Source organism: Apis mellifera, linkage group LG2 (assembly GCF_003254395.2).
Source record: "Apis mellifera strain DH4 linkage group LG2, Amel_HAv3.1, whole genome shotgun sequence".
Taxonomy (NCBI): Eukaryota; Metazoa; Arthropoda; class Insecta; order Hymenoptera; family Apidae; genus Apis; species Apis mellifera.
Window position 1 is genome coordinate 12,275,490 of NC_037639.1, and position 20,023 is coordinate 12,295,512.

At 37.2% G+C, this 20,023-nt stretch overlaps 1 protein-coding gene across 38 annotated transcripts in view; it reads left to right on the plus strand.

Annotated features, from left to right (window-relative positions):
• Positions 1 to 19,746, plus strand: part of LOC408685 (MAP7 domain-containing protein 1) — a 145,421-nt gene extending 125,675 nt beyond the window's left edge. For 10 of the 38 annotated variants that reach the window (XM_026439251.1, XM_026439248.1, XM_026439252.1 and 7 more), the window contains 15 exons: positions 1,756 to 1,815; positions 3,798 to 3,866; positions 4,247 to 4,436; positions 5,151 to 5,497; positions 7,205 to 7,408; positions 9,066 to 9,500; positions 11,142 to 11,321; positions 11,843 to 12,147; positions 12,257 to 12,470; positions 12,574 to 12,695; positions 12,787 to 13,028; positions 13,105 to 13,228; positions 13,319 to 13,650; positions 17,205 to 17,461; positions 17,542 to 19,746. In XM_026439251.1, coding sequence (XP_026295036.1) covers positions 1,756 to 1,815; positions 3,798 to 3,866; positions 4,247 to 4,436; positions 5,151 to 5,497; positions 7,205 to 7,408; positions 9,066 to 9,500; positions 11,142 to 11,321; positions 11,843 to 12,147; positions 12,257 to 12,470; positions 12,574 to 12,695; positions 12,787 to 13,028; positions 13,105 to 13,228; positions 13,319 to 13,650; positions 17,205 to 17,461; positions 17,542 to 17,555 — 3,095 coding nt within the window. In that variant the 3' untranslated portion in view covers positions 17,556 to 19,746. The remainder of the gene's footprint in view (positions 1 to 1,755; positions 1,816 to 3,797; positions 3,867 to 4,246; positions 4,437 to 5,150; positions 5,498 to 7,204; positions 7,409 to 9,065; positions 9,501 to 11,141; positions 11,322 to 11,842; positions 12,148 to 12,256; positions 12,471 to 12,573; positions 12,696 to 12,786; positions 13,029 to 13,104; positions 13,229 to 13,318; positions 13,651 to 17,204; positions 17,462 to 17,541) is intronic. The other 28 variants (XM_026439255.1, XM_026439253.1, XM_026439256.1 and 25 more) reach the window with 10 other exon arrangements.
• The last annotated feature ends 277 nt before the right edge of the window (positions 19,747 to 20,023 follow it).

The window sequence follows — 20,023 nt, forward strand, 5'->3', positions numbered from 1 at the left end:
GAATGGTTGATCGATTCGCAATCGAGACTGTTTCCTGTATATACTTTTCGTGAAAAGCGAAGCGTTGGTATTAATTAAAAAACGTGTCACATTTGGAGCGCACATCCTTTCAAATATATATACATATATTCGTATTTTTCTTATTAACGCGCGTTTCATCGACGACAGAACCTCTCCGCGTATCCGTAACACAACTTTATATCCGTAACGTTATCAGTAACGTCGAAACGCTTTCACCCTGTTTCCCTTTCTAGCCTCTCGCGCGCATTTCCTCCCGCACTTCCCTTCTCCTGTCCCTCTCTCGATTCCTGCTCCACTTCCTCCTCCCGCTTAGACGCTGTCTCTCTCTTCCTCCCTCCTTCCCTCTCTCTCGCTCGCTCGATTCCGCATCCGCATTGCTAATGAAACGTCCAATTACCATCAACGGTTGCCACGAGGTGGTCCATCAGGCAAGACTCCTCTCTCTCTCTCTTCCTCTTTCGCTCTCACACTTTTTCCTTCTGACATTTGCAATCACCAGCCGGAAACAACATCGGCAGGTAACACCGGCTTTCCTCTTCTGTCTGTCGTTCGATGGAAATAAACCGAATCTATCTCTTGCTACCGAATCGCTCGCTCTTTTCTCTCTCTCTTTCTTTCTTTCTTTTCTTTTTCAAGCGATACGAGTAAATAAGTAAGCCACGCGCGAACTGCAATTAATCAGGATACGAGAAGGCGTTCGTTCATCAATAATCGGATGTAATTCCATTTTACGCGGAATCGATCCTATACTCGATCGATTCTTCCCGTCTGGCCACGATATGGAATCGGCCATTAATATCTCGCAACAACGAATGGAAAGAATGGAGATGTTTGCGATAAACGGGCAGCCTCGATTGTTCGAAAACTCGGGGAGGGGAGTTGGAATTCAGAGGATTCTTCGACAACTTGGTGATGGAATAATTGACCACGCGATAAACGCGAGCTCCTCCATTTCCATTTCTTACACAGCTTTGTTATCGAGTTAATATCGCGATCGTTTCGACCAAAGAAAATAATCCCCCCTTTCGCAATTACGCGCGTCTCGCGTCCATTCACGGTTTTCCAATTATCAATTATAACCGACGCGGAGGCGAGACGGTTGTTGCCTCGGCAAGCGGAAGAATCTTTCTCTTCTTTTTTTTTCCTTTCCTCTTCCCTCCCTTTCTCTCGCGCAGACAAATCGAATCGTGGACAAAAATAAGCGAGATGGTGTCGCAATTAACGAGAAAAAGAGAGATTCCCCCGTATCGTTAGAGGAATTTAAATTCGATTGGGAACGAGTCGTTCGGAAAGATCGGCACGCGTGCTTCCGACGATGGAAATTCCCTCCTCTCTCCCTTATTTTCCCTATTTTATTTTCTTCGCGTTAAAAAAAGAGCTTGCGGAAATATTTACGAAACTTTACGCTCTCTTAAATCGTGAGTTTCAAAATATGCAAACGTGTGTTGTTCCTTTTCCTTTCTCCATTCCTCCCCCTTTTTTTATCTCGAAATAAATTTTTTTCCCCTCCCTTACGATCGAGTTAAATTTTCGAATAAATTTGGAAGGTAAATCGAGTCGGGACGTTTCTAAATATTTGTCATTGTTGTTTCGCGCGCCGTTCCCTATGATAAATTTAATAAATCGAGACGGCAATCGAGGACGTGTCTATCGTAAACACGCCGAGACATGGACGGTTTTGTTTGAAAAGAGAGAGAGATCCATAAGAAGGAAGTTGGAATTTATGTTCCGCAGAGCAAACGATGCACTGGTTCGCCCAAATCGGAGGTGACGAGGCCTCTCCCGATTCGTCAGGTAATAATCAGATTGGTAAATAAACGGTGCGGTGTGCTTTGACAAACTCGTCTCACACATGTGTTTGGCCAGAATTTAACGCGTCTCGTAACGAGTGCGTGTATTAATAGTAATCCCCCGTTGAAATTGGATATGACCGCATTCGTCGGTTGCTCGCGTTCCCACAGCCACGCGTGTGCCACAACTTTCTTTTTGCTCGTGCGTGCGTGTGTGCGTGTGCGCCTCTTTAACAATTACGATGAATAGACTGTGGAATTTTATATCGGTACGCGTTTTTCGCATTGACTTTTGCGCTTATTTTAAAATGCATCGTTAATAAGATGAAAGGAATATTCTTCCAGAAATGAAGAAGTAATTTTTAAAATTTCGATTGAATTCTAATCAAATTAAGAATTTGAATCGTTACAATTGTGAAGATGATTACTTTCGATCGATGGGAGAGGGATAATTAGAAATTTCGTTCTTTAAAATATATCTTCATTTTACACTTGATTAAAGTTTATTAAAATTTGTGAAGAAGAAATTTTTGAACCGTAATTCCGAAAATAGTGAGTTCCGTTCAACGAATAAACGATTGTCAGAGGCGCGGGATCTTTTAAAAGGTTTTTCACGTTTTTTCATTTATTCTAATACGAATTTCCGATTGTCGAGCTATAATAAAGAAAAAGTGTGCGCTTTTTCATCGTTTGTTATCTTTTCTCTTATCGCTTATCAAACTTGTCTCGGGCATCAACTGTATACATAATTACATAAACTACACTTAGATTCTTGGAAGAAATTAGTTTCAGGGAAGAATATAGAGTCATCCATTCATAATCACTATCTTAAACCTCTTATCCTTATATTATCCGGCGATTGAGATATCGAAATGAATCACTTCGATTAAAAGTTGAATTTTCATTCATCATTCTGCGTGAATGCAATGATCTGTTGCTGTGATATAAAGTATATATAGGGATGTGACATGTTTCCTTTGTATTAATTCAATATTTTGAATACGTTTTAGTTACATAAAAATCCGCAGTCTATATGACGGGATACTAACAGAGAAATTGCGAGTCAAACTTGCACGACCAATCCAGAAGCACGTGTAAAACATCAAAAAGGTTTGCATTGAATATTTTAAAACGTATTTTAAAACGTAATTGTAAAAAAAGAAAAAGGAAGAAGAAGAAGAAGAAGAAGGATTTAACTTTGTTTTTTGTAGAAATTAAAAAAATAAAAAAAGAACGGTCTTGCGACACCGGGGGCCACGAATACACAACGATAAATCGAACGTTCCCATCCGTACGAGCGGAACACACGCTTTTTGCAGTGTCCTATTTTTAATAATCGCATTAACCGAGCAAAAAAAAGAAAAAAAAGAGGACGAAGAATATCGCGAAGAATGGGCGATTCTTTTCCCCCAGCAAAAACTAAAAACTAGAATTCTCGTACAGGAGAGGGGAGAATCGAATCTGTTGCGAAACGAATTTATTTGTTTGCTTGATAAAACAGCTGTAGAGGATATTTCGCGGAAATTGATTATCTTCGCCGCGGTAATCGAATCTTGGCGATGGAAATATTCCCATAGAGGTCACGGTTTCTGATCTTTCGTAATCGTATTTCGTTAATTTCATTCGGTCCACGTCGGAAGTTGGCCGTAACCAACCGAGGGAGGGGTTGGGGAGGGCGCGCGTTTCGCCGGAAACCGAAAAGAATTACGCTTATCCGTAGTCGTGTCGATTTTAGACGCTGTGTGTACAACTACGAGTACTCCTTTATGAGTATGCATGACGCATGATGTGTGAAAAAACGTGTGTGTTTGTGCGAAACCGTGTGGTGTCTAAATTAAAATACCGCTTTGAGAAAACCTGCACTTATGTACCTGCATATGGTGTGTACGCAGCTGCATGCCTGCAGTGTGCCGCGATTGCCCCCGTAAAATTACTCCCCCCGAATCTCACGTGCGTACGCACATATTCTCGCTTTCTTCTCGACAGATGTGAAGCGCCGGCAGAGTCTCTACGACGAGGACTCCCTCGATGGCGATCATCCTAGCGAGAACGAAGGTATCACGTTTTCAAGGCCGGTGTCGGGATGACTGATTTCCGTTCGTTCACGCTTCTCATATCGGAACAGTCAGATATTTGACAAATATTTTTCACGTTGAAAACGAATATGAAATGACGGTAATAACGGTAAAAATCAACGTTTCTCTCGAATTCTATTCTCTTCGTAATATATATTCGTAAATTACTTGGGGAAGACGATTTTTCTTCGAATTCGCGAAGCGAGTAAAAAGTTTAAAAAAAAAAAAAAAATTGCCAAGTAATTTTTTATTATATTCGAGAACTGTCTGTGGGAAACGGTTGTGTTAAACGTTTTGTGCGTTTTAAGCGGAGCAAACGCCCGACGAGGAGAAATAATCGATCCTCGCGGTTGTTCTCAGGACGGGAGTCGACGGGAAACGCGAAAGACGTGGACAGGGCGAAGCTCGTCCGTGAGAGACAGAACGAAGAACGGCAGCGGAAGTTGGAAGAGCTGAGACAGCAGGCGTTCGCCGCGCAACGTTTCCGGGAGCAACGGGAAGAGGAACGTCGAAGACGCATCGACGAGCTCAGATCGCGTGACAATGACAGGTTTGTGCTTTTAATTTTTTCCTCCCCTTTCTTTTTCCTTTCTTCTTCCTCCCCCGCCATGAGTTATCGCTCGTTGTGCTGCGATATAATCGAGCAACACGCGTTCAACGATACGTGAAAATTCGTGGAAACGAAGTGGAAAAGGTGCTCGAGAAAAGGACGAGAAAGATTAATTAGGTTGAAAGAAAGAGAGAGGGAAAGTTGTTGGATTCCGTTTGAAATTGGGTTATTTAATAGGGGAGAGAACGGATAACTTCACCTTGAGGCCAATTTTTTCTTTTTTTTTTTTTTTTCCTTCCCCTCTTCTCTTCAATCTATGACACGCGAATTTAAAACGACACCGGGAACCGTATTAATGTGTTTAAACGCTCTTTACGAGATTACGTGCTCTTTACGAGGTTATAAGTTGACCTGGTTAATACGATACGCCGGGCTAAACTGTTTCGCCACCGCAGAGAAGCCTGGGAAATTACCGCGACACCTGCATAAAGTTCACCCGCGGCAAAATCGCTTTCCTACCCGTCTAAAAAAAGAATCGCACAGCCTATTACGTAGACGAGGAGAAGACGTATATATATATATGTACGCTCGCTCGTATCTGTACGTGCCCCTCGTACGATACGTGTTCCTTGAGAAACGCGGGAAGAGAAGGATAGAGGCGGTTTTAAATCCCGTTTTTAAAAATTCACTCCCCCGTCCTATCTATCTTCGCAGACGAAACCAAGTGGAGGAGAGGAAACGGTTGATATGCGAGGCGGAAAGGGAACGAAGGGAGGCGATCCTCCGGAAGAACCAAGAGAGAGAGGCGCGTATCGAGGCGAAGAAGAAGAACGAGAGGTCGCACATCGTGTTCGCTTTCGGAAGCTCGACACCGAGGATGCTGGAGCCGGCCGACACCGGCGGCTCCACTTTCTGGGGTACCCGTCGAGCAACGTCCACCACCAATGTCATGATGTTCTCCGCCGCTCAACCGTTGACCAGGAGGTCTTCCGAAAGAGAGCTCGATGGAAGCAAGAAACGAGCCACGTCCGCTGGTGGGCTCGATCGGAAACCTGGCGAAGGTTAGTGGAAACTTTTTTTTGGAGAATGTTTCTAAATCCCATAGATATATTTTGAAATTTAAAATACATGTTTCGATATTTGTCAATATATATATTTTATGTTATATACGTGTATAATTTATTCGATACGAGGGATGTCGAGTATTATTCGTTACATTCGTTAGGGATAAAAACTTTTGTTCCTTTTCATATGTAACGTCGGTGTCGATGTTATATCGATCGAAGCATGTAATGTACATGTAGAAATTGTTTGACGTCTGTCGTTAACGTCGGTTTTAAACGGCGACGAGAGTATACGTACGCGTATGAGATTCGCGAGAAAGATTCGTGTAAAGAATATCGTTAGCGAATATCGTGTCGTTGGTGTAACAATACTCCTTTCCCACGTTGGCACCAAGAAAACCGTGGAAATGGTTGAGACGTACAGCGAAGGCCGCTTCTTTTCTCACTGCGTTCTGTCTACACAGCGCTTCTAGTTATGCTCTATAGTTGCGTAACCGATGCGCCGCAGCGTGTAACGCATGGATGCACTACACGTTCCAGAAAGATTACGCAAAAAGCGAACGAGATATAATTTATATTTGCCGTGCGTTTGCTTGCCGCTACTTTTCTTTCAGTTTTTTTTTCTTTTTTTTTTTTTTTTTTCATTTTCATTTTCATTTTCAAATCGTTCGCTATCAGTCGTTCGCGATTAATTCGCGAAAGAAACGTTGGGTTGGAAAGTTCTTTTTTTAAAATCGAAATTTTATAAATCGCGAATAAATCAAACGAAGTAAAATAGTATAAATTTTGACGTATTTGATTAGCGAACACTACACATATCAACCACCAACACACGTAATCAAGTATACACGATATTTCCACGATTTTACGATGAAAAGGAATTATTGCGTTACGAAGCATGAGAAATCGAGAAATTTCTGGTATTGCTCGAAAAAAAAAAAATGATTTCGTGATCGTACTTGTGATAATGTGTCTTACATTTCCTGTGTCTTTTTTCAGATTTTTCATGTGATTTTCTTTTTTTTTTTTTCTTCTTATATATTTTTTGCAGCCAAATCCACCGATTTTAATTTTGCGCGCGCATTTTATCGAATGCAATTCAGTTATTCAATTATCATTATTATTATTAACGATGCGATCTCAACCAAATTTTCTTTTCTTTTTTTTTTTCTTTTTTTGCTACTACAATGTCATATTCTTTTGCCAACATAATTTCTCTTCATATACATACACGAGAAGCACCTCATCTTCGCTCGTTGACTTCTCTGTAATACCGTATACTTACAAGATGAGAGAGAGAGAGAGAGAGAGAGAGAGAGAGAGAGAGAGACAGCTGTTTGTAGCATAATTTCGCTAGAGTCGTAACATTGAGAGAGAAAAATATAGATTTTTTTTCCCCTTCGTTCGGTAATTGAAAAAAGATCTTTATGCATCCGCTATATTTATTTCTGTACTTACTGGTGGTGGCTCTGTCAGGCATATTGTAACGTAATTTTTTGATTATCTGTGAAACCGCACTATATCTAACTCTCGTGCTAATTTCCCCCCCTCCCCTTTTGTTTATTTATTTCAAATCAAAAAAAAACCCCGCCCTTGCCCACCCTTGACTAGGGAGAATTAAGAAAAAGAGAGCAAAAAAGAACGAAAAAAAAAAAAGAAGAAAAAGAAGAGAGATTCGATCGGAAAGTTAACCTAATGTTGCAGCGTTGAATGGTTTGTTTGCAGATATGAGAATGTCCTCGTCCATGTACGAGGTGTTCAATTGGAATTCTAGCCCTGATCCTCCCTTAACCCCCGCCAAACATAAGAGAGCCAGCCTCTCTCTGCCTCCTACAACTGACATCTTTGCCATCGATGATAAGTCTGATAGCGACACTAGGCGTCCGATGATTCAGCGGGCTGCCAGTGGTGAGTCCTGAAGTCAAGAACAAACAAATCAAAAAAAAAAAAAAAAAAAAAAAAGTCTGCAACGGGGAAATTGTTCTGTTGTCCCAGAATGAGCTATCGATATATATCCTTGTCTCTCGTTTTATTAGCACATCGGAATATATATATATCTCTTGCAAGCATGTCACTTTCATTTAACGCCATAAAAAAAAACGTATCTGTATCTTCTTTCTTGGTAAAGTCGTGGAACACCGAAGAATGATTAATTTTTATCGCGTCGATGCCTGTATCTTTGTATCGACGTTGTGGAGTAGATTTTAAAATTTTATCGAACGAAAGGATATCGGTGTTGGACGACGCGTACCACTGTTAGTTAGTCATATGCATCCTAACGCTATTTAAAGTTTTATACTAACAATACTAACATTTACATACATTACGATGGATTTGTTTACTAACCACTCGTAATATTGTTACATTAGAAGAGCTAATTAATCGGATCTAACCATCGTTCCTCTTGTTAATACAATTATTATTTTATTATATACGGATTCATTTTTGTCAAGTTCCTTCATTACGAAAATGGAAGTAAATATCGAGAAGCTGAGGTGCATCAATTGAATCGAATACGAACTTTTTACGACACAGACGACTATCGTTTGATTATATTTTCCTCGCATTATGTTTTCTCGTTATATAAAAATCGCCATGCATACATCCATATATACGTATTTCCATATAAACCGATTACATCACTACATAATACCGTATTCCGAATTAAATTTTCAATTCGATAAATCTTTGTATCTCGGATAAATTATATTTCTTTACAAAGTTGTTTTCAATTCACTCGGATAAATACGCTTTTATTAACGAAGATACCAACGAAGATAGATTCGAATTCATGATATTCCTCTTCTCTAGATTTCGCTTACTTTTTTTCACAAACGGCTTCTTTCGTCATTTTTCCTCATCTCTTAGATTCACAACATCGCAACACCGACACAACGGCCTTTAAAATCGAACACGGCACAAGACATTTTCTTTCGTATCGTATTATTGCATGCGTGGGGTCTCTTTCCTTTTTATCGCTTTACCGGATTTTTACCGGATCTATCAATTTGCATGCACCGTTTATATTATACCTGTATCGCTTTTCCGTTTAACGTCGTTCGTACACGTTCCCAGTTTCACGTTGTTTCCCCCGATCGCACTTAATATCGTGTCCTCCTCTACCGTAACGCGATACATCAATTTGTCCTCGTCTCGAGATCGTCGCTCGAGATTTTCGTTTCTGGTAGCGTTGTCGAATGACGTCCAAAGCTATGTGTATCTCGTAGCACAACGACTCTTTCTATCTTCGCTTCGCACCTACACGCACAAAAAAAACACACACAGGCATACACACACAGATACGGAGAGAACAAGCATGAAGAGCAGCGATGATATTTTGAAAATTTGAGTAGGCAAGAAAAAAAAGGGGAATGTACACAACACGCGACACGCACACGAACACGTACACGCACAGAGAAAAACACCGGATTCCATGAAGGACATTTTTTTATGTTGCGATGTTGAGAGGATGTGTACGCGCACCTTGTTACACACGTTGTTAATAATCGCGCAGTTTCCGGCGACGCTTGTGGCCGCTTCGCTTCTAAGGGAAACTCGATTGCAGGTGAAGAAAGCGACGGAACGCCGGGAACCCCTAGCTCGGTTTATCTGCGGGTGAACAGGAGGCGCACCGATCTGATGCCAACGATACCGTCGCCACGTGACGGACCGCCGACATCCGGGCGTAGCTCGAGCGCGAAGGCCTTCACACGTTCGCCAGGTAGGACTTACTCCATGTCCAGGCTGGACCAACTGGCGCAGCCTAGGAAACGTCCGACAGAACTTAGCACATTGACGGAACAGCAAAGCCAGCCTCTGAGCGCTTCTAGCATGAGTCGCAGCATGTCACATTTAGCTGCGTCCGGGGGCAAGAGCCTGAAACGCTCAGATAACTCTCGTAGCATGGGTACATTGCCAGGCGCGGTTCCGATGCCGAGACCAACGAGGGCCGAGAGACTCCGTCGCAAAGCCCGCGAGCATCAGAACCAACAGCAACAAGGTAAGATCGTTCTTGTGCACTCAACTCGATGATATTCTCTCTCTATCTTTTAAGAGATCCTCTTGATGTATCGGTATGATATCGTTCATCATCGTCGAGATCTGAATCATTGAATCTCTCCAATCGATGTTTCTTTTGCGCTCAATACTATCGCGGTTACGACAAGTTGGACGGTGACGATTCGCTTTATTTCACGCCTAACTTCGACTCTCTCGCCTCCCTTCCACCCCCGATTTCACGATTCGCGTTTCCATTCGTATTTGGAATCTGAAATGGGGATCTAATCGGATTAGAATCGGGCTGTGCTCGGCATCAGTTTGTTGTTGTCGTTCCGTATAATTTGAGTTGGGTGCACATGTGCATGCGTACGAATGCAGTGAGGAGCCATTGTGAATCAATAAAACGGAAAATTCTTGCTACACTTCGGATACTTTTCGTGCGATTCCGCGAGAAAGACGGATAGAAGATCTCACGCTTAAGCGCTGGACTAACCAAACGTTCTTCAAAGCGTTTCACGCTTCAAATATTTTTTCTGTAACCAACGTTTGTGTTCTTTTTTTTTTTTCTACTTTTTTTTTTTTTTAACAACGATATACGAATGCATGAAATTCTTTTTATTTTTTTTATTTTTTTTTTTTTCTGTGTGTGTTTTATTTTACGAAACTGAATTGATTAACAAAACGCTCTCCTGCTAAGAAAACAAACTGAGATCTCAACGGCTTTTCGGTACCCAGGGGTGAAGGTACGCTCTAACGTTCTCTGGTAAGCCACACAAAATTTTTTTTCATATGTATATATCTATTTATATATATATATATATATATATATATATATATATATATATTACCACGTATACACACGTTTTTTACGCACAATAATAGACTGTGTACAGACGAACCGCAATCGTATTTAGTGTGCAATACATTTATCGCTCCACTTTCGTTCAACGATTCTTTTCTTTCTTGCTGCGTTAACGAGGTATCCATAATATCTTTCGTTACGTCTTGTTTCTTTTAAAATTATTTATATTATTTCTGCCTCTTTTCTTTTTTTTTTTTTTTTTCTCTCCCCCTCTCAATTTACAATACTCTCCGATGTACATACATCTCACATATACGACACGATCAATAATATTTTTGGTGGCGGTGCTTGTTTTCTATTTAATTTCGCTACTTGTATCTATCTTTTTTTTAATATACATACATATGTTATATTACATATATTATCCACGTTTGCTCGAATGTTATTATGAAATAAATCGATCGGGAATCGGATGAAAAACAGGAAAAAAAAAGAAAAAAAGGAGACAAAGAAAATACGATTAGTTTGTCGAGACAGTATATATGTACGAATGCGTCAGCATCGCGGCATCGCGCCCGCGCGCGCGTGTATGATATATGTGTGTGTGTGTGTGTGTGTGTGTGTGTGAGAGAGAGACGATCGAACGACGTGTAAAACACAGGCACGAGAAAAGGAGAAAGATACACTTGTGAAATGCCGCGGCGAAACACAACACGAAGGACCGCCGCATTTCACGCCGATCTCACTTACTCGCTCGAATGTTTTTTTAACGCGTGACAAACGCAAATCCATAAAACACACGTAAATCAAGAGATGTTCACCTTGGGTGGGTACGCGTAGGCATCCGCAGCGGGGAGGTGACACCGAACAGCCCATCACGACCGCACAGCTCCATGAGTCAGCAAAGCGCCAGCAGTGTGGGCAGCAGTAACGTCAATCTGCGTCCCCGTACAGCTGCCCCGCGTCGACCGCGACCTGCTTCTATTGCCGGTACCGGTGTTTCGGTCACAGAACGACACAGTGAGCATGCCTTTTTTTGAATATTCTTTTTTTTTCTTTTCGTTATTTAAAAAAAAAGAAAAAGAAAAAGAAAAAGAAAATAAACGAAGGTAAAGGAAGAGTGTCGAGCCGCCGCTCGAAAGTGCTCGTTTCGCACGGGCGCAACGAGCGTGCGAATCCATTCGACGAGAAGAAATTCTCTTTTTAACCGCGCGATACTTGGACCCGAATACTTTGTTTGCCGACACTTTGTCCGCGTCTCTTTTTTCCGGTTTTTCTATTTTATCAACTTGTTGATTTTTATGCTATTTTTGTTAGTATTTTTCTTTTTCTTTTTTTCTTTTTCATTAGTCACGGTATAATTCTTTTTTCTTTCCATTGATTTTCTTTTTTTTTTTTTTTTTTGAATCATTATTGATCGTCTTCTTCCTCTTGTTATTGACGTAGAGATTGCACATTTAAATACCTCGCGTGTACGTGTAATATAGATAAGGGAAGAGGGTGTTAGGGTGGAATAAATTGGTGCGATGAATGTTGTACAGATCTAGTGAGCGAGACAAAGTCGCCGAAAGATTCGAAGCCGCCACTGCCAAAGGTCCATAGCACTCCAAAGAAAACGTCTGCACCGAAATCGGCGGAGATGAAGAAGCCGGCCGAGAAGCTGGTGAAGAACGCGAAGGCTTCGCCTCGGATAACCCCGAAAGTGACACCGTTGCAGAGTCCTGGCGCCGAGAACGCTCCATTGATCCGCGGTAGTACCGGGGAGATAATAAAAAGCGAGGGGAAGGAGGATAAATTGGAGGATAAGCACGAGGAGAAGAAAGATCAAGGCAGCGAGAAAACGCAGGTAATTAATTTCCTCGTTCGTTAACGGGATGATGTACCGTGGTATATCATCCGACGCGCTCCAATGATCGATCGCCGTTTATATTCCCGTTTCGTTTAATCAATCGCAGCACGAGATAAGCGCCGCGGAACAGGGTAACGACGAGGTGAAGAAGCCGGCCGTTATAGAGCAATCCAATATCGTGTCCAAGCAGGCGAAGGACGAGACTAATTTGAATCAGGAGAATCAATCGGCTGTGCGATCTCAAGAAACGCCGAAAGCTGCCAAGAAGGAAGCCGAGGCCAAGTCCGAGAGCAACGTGGAGGAACAGGTCGATATGTCTGGTAAGCTGAGTTGGACCTTTTCAATATTGGAGTATTGAGAGGATTCAGGAATAAATTTTTTTTCCCCCCCTTTCCCTTTTTTCTTGAAATTTTTTTTTTCCAGCATCGATGATAGCGAAGATCCGGATCACTACGGAAGAGGAAGCTAAGGCAGCTATAGCCGAACGTAGAAGATTAGCTAGAGAGCAGGCTGAACGGGAAGCCGAACTTGAACGCCAACGACAGGTGAGGTTTTAAATAGGTCCTCCGTATGAAAGATATATCCGCGTTGTTCGTGGACGATGAAGGAAAGGGACTTGTTCTATCCTTTTTACAGGAGGAGGAAGCCCGTTTAGAGGCCGAGAGATTGCGCGCCGAAGAGGAGGAACAGCGGCGTTTGGAGGAGGAAACGCTTCGTTTGGCTAACGAAGCTCGAGAAGCTGAGGAACAGAGACTGAGACTGGCGATAGAGGAAGCGAAACGTCGCGAGGAAGAGGACAGGAGAAGAAGGGAAGAGGAGGCTCGTCAGAAACAGGAGAAAGAGGAGGCTGAACGGAAAGCAAGGGAAGAAGCGGAAAGGTCGGATGATTTCTTTGAATTGACACATTGGTTTTGCGTTATATCCACGGAGTGTTTATCGATTAAATGATTACAGACAACGGATCGAAATGGCAGAACGCGTTAAGAGAGAAGAGGAAGAGAGACTCGCTAGACGTAAACGCGTCGAGGCAATTATGCTTAGAACCCGTGGAAAAAATCAGAGTAACACACCTACGAAGGTGAGATTGTAAATTTATCCTAGAATTTTTGTCTTGGTTAATTTTTTCTATCGATGAATATGGAGATGTTTACGTAAATGTAATTTGTAGGGTGAAGGTGGTGATGGCGATAAATTGAAAGAAGACAGTCCTAACGATGAAAATAAAACAGCACCAGTTAATAAAAGCGAGGATGTTATGACAGCCAGTCTGATATCCGAGGCGACTCAACAATTCATTAGCGGAGAGCAGCGTGCTCATCATACGGAAAACAATACTACTACGGACATTGTGCATAACGGCACGCATAGTAATGGCATTAATGAAAATAAAATTGTATTGGATAATAATCAGGGTAATGTGGAAGGAGAACTGAATGGTCATCATACAAATCATGGAAACGGTATCAACAGTCAATCAATTACACTGGATAATGCCACTGTGTAAGTATAACAACTTCAAAGTTACAGATTCGTAACGAGCATTTATATTAGCGTAAGAGTTATATACTGACATTTACCAACCACCATTAAAAAAAAAAAAAAAAAAAAGAAAAAAAAGAAAAAAAAATCCAAGATATAACTGGATTTCTCATCGATAATAAAAAAATATGAAAAATAACATCGAAGAGCATCTCAAAGAATTGTAAGTTCATTTGATTTTTAGATCATTCGACAATAATAATATTATGAATGCCCGTACAAGGCTTGTATCAGTTTAGCGAACGTTGCTAAAAACTCCTTACACAGTGTACACCCACGCATTAGAAATTTTCACAATGTTTTATGAGAATATATTTATTTCATTTTTTAGTTCTTTTTTTCGTCGCATAGAATAAGAATATTTTTCAAAAAAAAAAAAAAAAAACAATCTTTTTAATCCGAAAAATAATAAATAGCGAATATTTTAGAATATCATTTCTACGAAATGCATATTTTAACTAGAATTTTGTGCGAATATATACAAAAATTGATATATACAAAAATATATATATATATATATATATATATATATTTACTAAACTTAATTGTAGTTTCGTTTAGAAAGCAAAATTATGGCTAATATAATTAATATAATATAAATAATTGCACAATACTAGCCATATTATAAAAATAAAAATATTGACTGATTTTTAGTACCGTTCATAAATATATATGAACGTATTCGTCACATAAAATATAATTGAAAAAAGGAAAAAAAAGGTTAGAATGTATTAAAATCATAAAAAAGTAAAGGAAAAAAAAAAAAAATCAAAATATAATAAATCTGAATCGGAATACGAATCATATGTAATACAACTACAATCATGAACATACATGCTAACATAGAATAATATGTGAAAAGTGCATTCGTAATCATTAATATTAAATGTATTCTTAAATCTTGATTTAAAACGAATATATATATATATATATATATATATATATATATAACAATTCATATAATGAATGATTCAGGGTACCGCTCTAGTCATTTATACAATATAAAGTTGTTTATAGACTCACAAGGAATTAATAGACACGCACATGCATACAATGTGAACTATAAATAACAATTTTTAAAATTTATTTAATTAGTTACTCTATATCCAAATTACTGCGTAATAATAATATTGCTTTTATCTATGTAACTTTATCATTGTTGTTGCAGATTTAATATTATTATTTTTTATCATAACCCTCCATTTTTTCAACTAGAATGTTAAACGCTGAATAAAATGGCTAGAGTGTGAACATTGTTTTCTAAACGAATATATATATATATATATATATATATATATATATACATATAAAAAATGTGCCACATTAAATACACACATAATAAGCATAACGTATGATTTTTTGACCATGAAACAAAAAAAAAATTAATAAATGCATTGCATAATGCATTTGATTGTTCTAGAAAAGAACAATTAAGAAATATATGTTGAAAAATCATAATTCTGCAATACGATTATTCTGAATTTTAAAGGCACTTATAATGGTATGTTGAGAATTAATATGAGAATCGTTAATATGTATATAATGAATTTTGTTGTTTGAGATGTTTTTTGTGATACCCGTATGATAACGGAAAAATTAAGTTTGAGAATATATCTACGCTACATGTACACTATACATAGTTATTTAATTAACAAAAATTTATTGCGCTTTATCCATGAGTCACATTGGAAGGAACTGCTTATAAAATTCCATTTAGCTCGGTAAAAATTGCTTTATAATAAACTATCATTATAATGCAAACGACTTTACATACTATATTGTACATTGCAAAAGTAGTCAGAGCAATGGTTGACAAATATAAAAAAAATATTTATGGCAATTATATATTGCTAATGAAAATTCACCTAATCGCACGACTATATTAATATAACTAACAAATTATATATAATATTATATCATCGGTAACTCGAGAGGTATGAGGAATGTATATTGTGTATTATCTATTATACTTATATATATTTTATAATTTATATTTAATCGTGTGCTAGTTTAAAAATATACTATTTTTAGGTAGACATCTAAAGGAATAATGAAAAATTTAACTTATATTGTACGCCGATTCTTTTTAGTAATATGTTAATGGCATAAAAAAAAGAAAAAAAAATGTAATGTTATACAAAGCATGGAAATGTTAAGAAACTAACAGAGCTATAGCGTTAAATATCAATTAATCAATAATAAATTCAGTGTACATAATGTAAAGAAGGATAAATAGCATAAATTTAATGACTCATCTAAAAAATTTTGTCTATAATTTTATCACAAAAGTTCATCAAAGATACACTGTTTCTATATATTATTATGTTTTCATATATTTTTATATTTACAGTGTGTAATCTTTGGTGAGCTATTACTTTATCTTTCCTCCACTACTAGTTACCACTCAAGTTCAACGTGTATGCCTTAAGTACAATGTTTGTATTAACATTTCTTCTTATCGACTTTATTACCACCATTGCATGTTGTGAATTAATTGTATCAATATGGTGTGGCTTCTACTTTTCTTTGCTCTACTTTGTACATGTTCTTTATGTTTGCGTTGTATATCATCCAGCAGTACGTGTCAACTTACTGTCTACTTTTGCTATGTACTATCAACCTCCACACATTTTAAAGTTATTTTTTTTTGTTGTAAAAAAAAAAAAAAAGAAAAAGAAAAAGAAAAGAAGTACATATACATATATATATTTCACACAATCCATTCCACGATCCCTATAGGAAGTTAACTATGCCGGGGCATGAACATTTTTCATCTTATTCTGTCTATGAATGAGAGAAAATAGGAATATGGTTGAAAAATCATTATCGATAAAACCTGCTGTATGGTAATCATTTATCTATATTACTTAATGTATAATTTTATCGAAAAGAGAAATTCTTTTCTATGTTAATTGTGTTTCTTATACGATTTACGTTATGCCATAAAATTTTTTTGTAAGTTTAATTCTCAAATACATAGAAATGCTTTTTTTTATAGCTGCTTTACAGTATTAAAGTAGCTGCCTTTCAAAATATTAGTATAAGATATAATAGTGCTAATGCAAGATTAAATATTATCTCGCAAATTGACTCGATTGTAAGATATTTTTCAGGATTAATGTTTGCTTTCAAATTTTTTTTATAATTATAAATTAGATACGAGACGAATAATTTGAAAAGATTCAGTGCATAGTCTGTTAATTCTTTATTTCTCCTTCATTGTTCGTTAAAATCTTTTTAGACGTGTTAGATTTAAAAAAAATATATATACATGTATAACTTTTAAATTAAGATATAAAGAAATAGTTATTAACATGAATAATCGTACGAGTTAGTGCACACATTGATATTAGCAAAATTTAGTTTCTCGATACGAATCGCCTATGATTGGCTTGATCGATTTAGCGATTATAATTTTTATTATCTTAGAAATTACGATAACGCTGATGCGGTAGTATCTAGTATTAATCGCCTATTATTTAGTATTTGTATGTTTCCTTTCGCTGATTTTATAGCAAACAAAACAACGTGACCAACAACCTGTTAGACCTAACGGAATTCGACTCTCTCAGTAATAGCAGTAGTGGTCCAATACTCCAACTGACATCCAATTTGGCCAATGAAGACACCCTCAACTCGAACCTAAATCCAGCAGCTATACCTTTCACTCCAATGGCAAACACGTATATGCCTACCGCTGCTAATGCCAATGTAAATCCGTTCCAGGATTCTTTTATGAACAACAAACCACAAGATAATAGTCAAGTACCAGGTACGTTTGCGTATTATTAACGCGATAATACTGACGTATTATACACGATGTGAATGTAACACACTGTTCTTGATCTACAGATCTTTTATCATAATGCGCGTATTAATCATTCTGGTGAAAGGAAGAAGAGAGCGATTGGATTGAAAAAAAGAATTAAGAAAAAAGAATTAAAAAAGAAAAAAAAAAAAAGAAATAATAATAATAAAATACCCGTGCTTTGCAGCGAGCAACGGGTATATATAATATTCGAAACGATGTCATTTATGAAATAATGTAAATAAGCGCTATCGATGTGTAGAAATGGAGACCTAAGTAGAGAAAAACGGGGGGCACTACGTCAAAAAGAAAAAGAAAAAGAAAAAGAAAAAAAAAAAGACTACTTTGTCCTTGAACGTCACGAGAAATGTAAAATAATATATAATGTTAATTATTAATATTATGTAACAGCAAATAGGCAAACTCAGTCCGTTATCGTATGCTATTAGGTATAAATCTTTTTAGAAGAACCTTTAAAGGGAATAAGGCCTGTTTATAAAATTATTGATTTGAAATACGCGTATATATATTTTATTGTATTAAAAAAAAAAAAAAATTTTTTTTTTCATTAAATCAATTTCACGCGTATAATTACAATTCGCCCATAAACGTGTCGCGTTTAGAAAAGTTTTTATCGAGAATTGTAATGGAACGAGATTTTTATCGAATTTTGACGACGCGAACAATCGGTACAATGAAATCTTTATACGTAAACGAACGTGTAAAACGGCTTGACAAACAAGATAGCACAAGAATATGATGAATTGGTTGAAATATTTTACTGAAACTTATATCTGCCAAAATGACGTAGGAGGTAAGCTCCAATGATTGTCCTTATATAAGAGATATAGTATAATATTACCTATAGAATTTGAGTATAGAAAACGAATATATATTATATACATATAGTCATATCTAGTAAGATCTTCTGCAGATATGATGTAAAGAAAAAGAAAAAAAAAAAAGAAAAAAAAAAAGAACACATTTCTTCCATACTACATTTTGGGGCGTGCGCTCACTAGTCAAGCAATTTTACTGTTTTTATCATATTCTCCTTTTTTTTCTTTATTATTATTATTTTATTATTATTTTTTTTTGTTTTTTTTTTTATATATATTAGAAAACTCACTCCTAATATTGGTACTTTAGGTATCCACTAGATTTCATTACTATTACGTTTTCGCGAATCTAACATAAATTTTCTAGCTGTGATGATGACGACGATGACGAAGACGACGATTGCATTGTGAAATAGCCACTGCATACGTTTATAAAATAAGGAATCGATAGTATCGTTATTTTGTTTGTAAATGATGTTTTGCTAGTTACGATAGAAAATGAAACACAAATCTACGGTGAAGTAAAATGTTTCAATAAAAGATGATGTGACATTAGCATAATTATGATAGAAATTTTTAGCAAGGAGCTCGAATATTTCGTGAAAATTGTGCGGACAAAATTCCAAGCTCGTATATTGCGTTAATCCATTATTATCGTAGTGGCTATTCATTCTAGTGGTATCATACTCTAGTATACAGATAGAAGATGATAATTTTAAAGCCTGATGTTATTATGAGCAAACATTGTAATTGGTGTCTATGACCATGAGTTTATTTGTTATACTTATTGTGGCATACTATTATCAAATCAATTAGCATGCTTTGCGTTTAATACTTGCAAAAAAAAAAAATGCGTAACATTGTCCCATATACAAGGTTGTTTATACGAAGGATAATAATAATAATAAAGTATAAATTCGAATATCTTGGTTTTCAAGTAGCAGGGATGAAAGAAATATGTAAAAAAAAAAAAAAAAAAAAAGTCATCGACATGAAAGGATTTATCACGATATATCACGGACTCTGTGCAAACTCCATGTACCGTTTGTTTTCTCTTTCTTTTCTTCTTCTCTTTTTTTTTTTTTTTTTTTTTTAACCTTTTCATGTTTGTGCTACGTACAATATTAAAGAGTTCTCTTATGAATTCTTTCCGCATACGTTCTATCGCGATCGATTTAAAAGAAATCTCACACGCTGCATGCTTGTTACCGGTTTTTTTTCTCCCTCCCCCCCTCAAAATTGTTTAATTTAAGAACGTCGAGCACATATATATGTACGTATATATATATATATAGATATATATGTATGTATGTACGTAACGCCGCAGTGTTTTGTATCCCAAAATGATTTCTCTCTTAATCGCAAAACCTAAGAATTAATATTTTAACGATAACGAAAAAAAAAAAAAAATATATATGTATTTTTATCGAGAAATTTTAGCACATTGCTGTACAGAAGCATTACAATCCTAAGACACTTTAATCGCCTAAGCTTCTTTAAGCGCGTAGTTAACGACATCGATACGAGGATTCAAATCAGTTTTACGTATCATAACTCGATAATCCATCGCGGATTATTTTTAATCATAAAACTGTGTCGTTGCTTTCCGAGACAGAATTTACGCAATGACGACATATATTATCGAGTTTATTTATTCAAACTATTCTATTCGGTCTAACTAAAACTA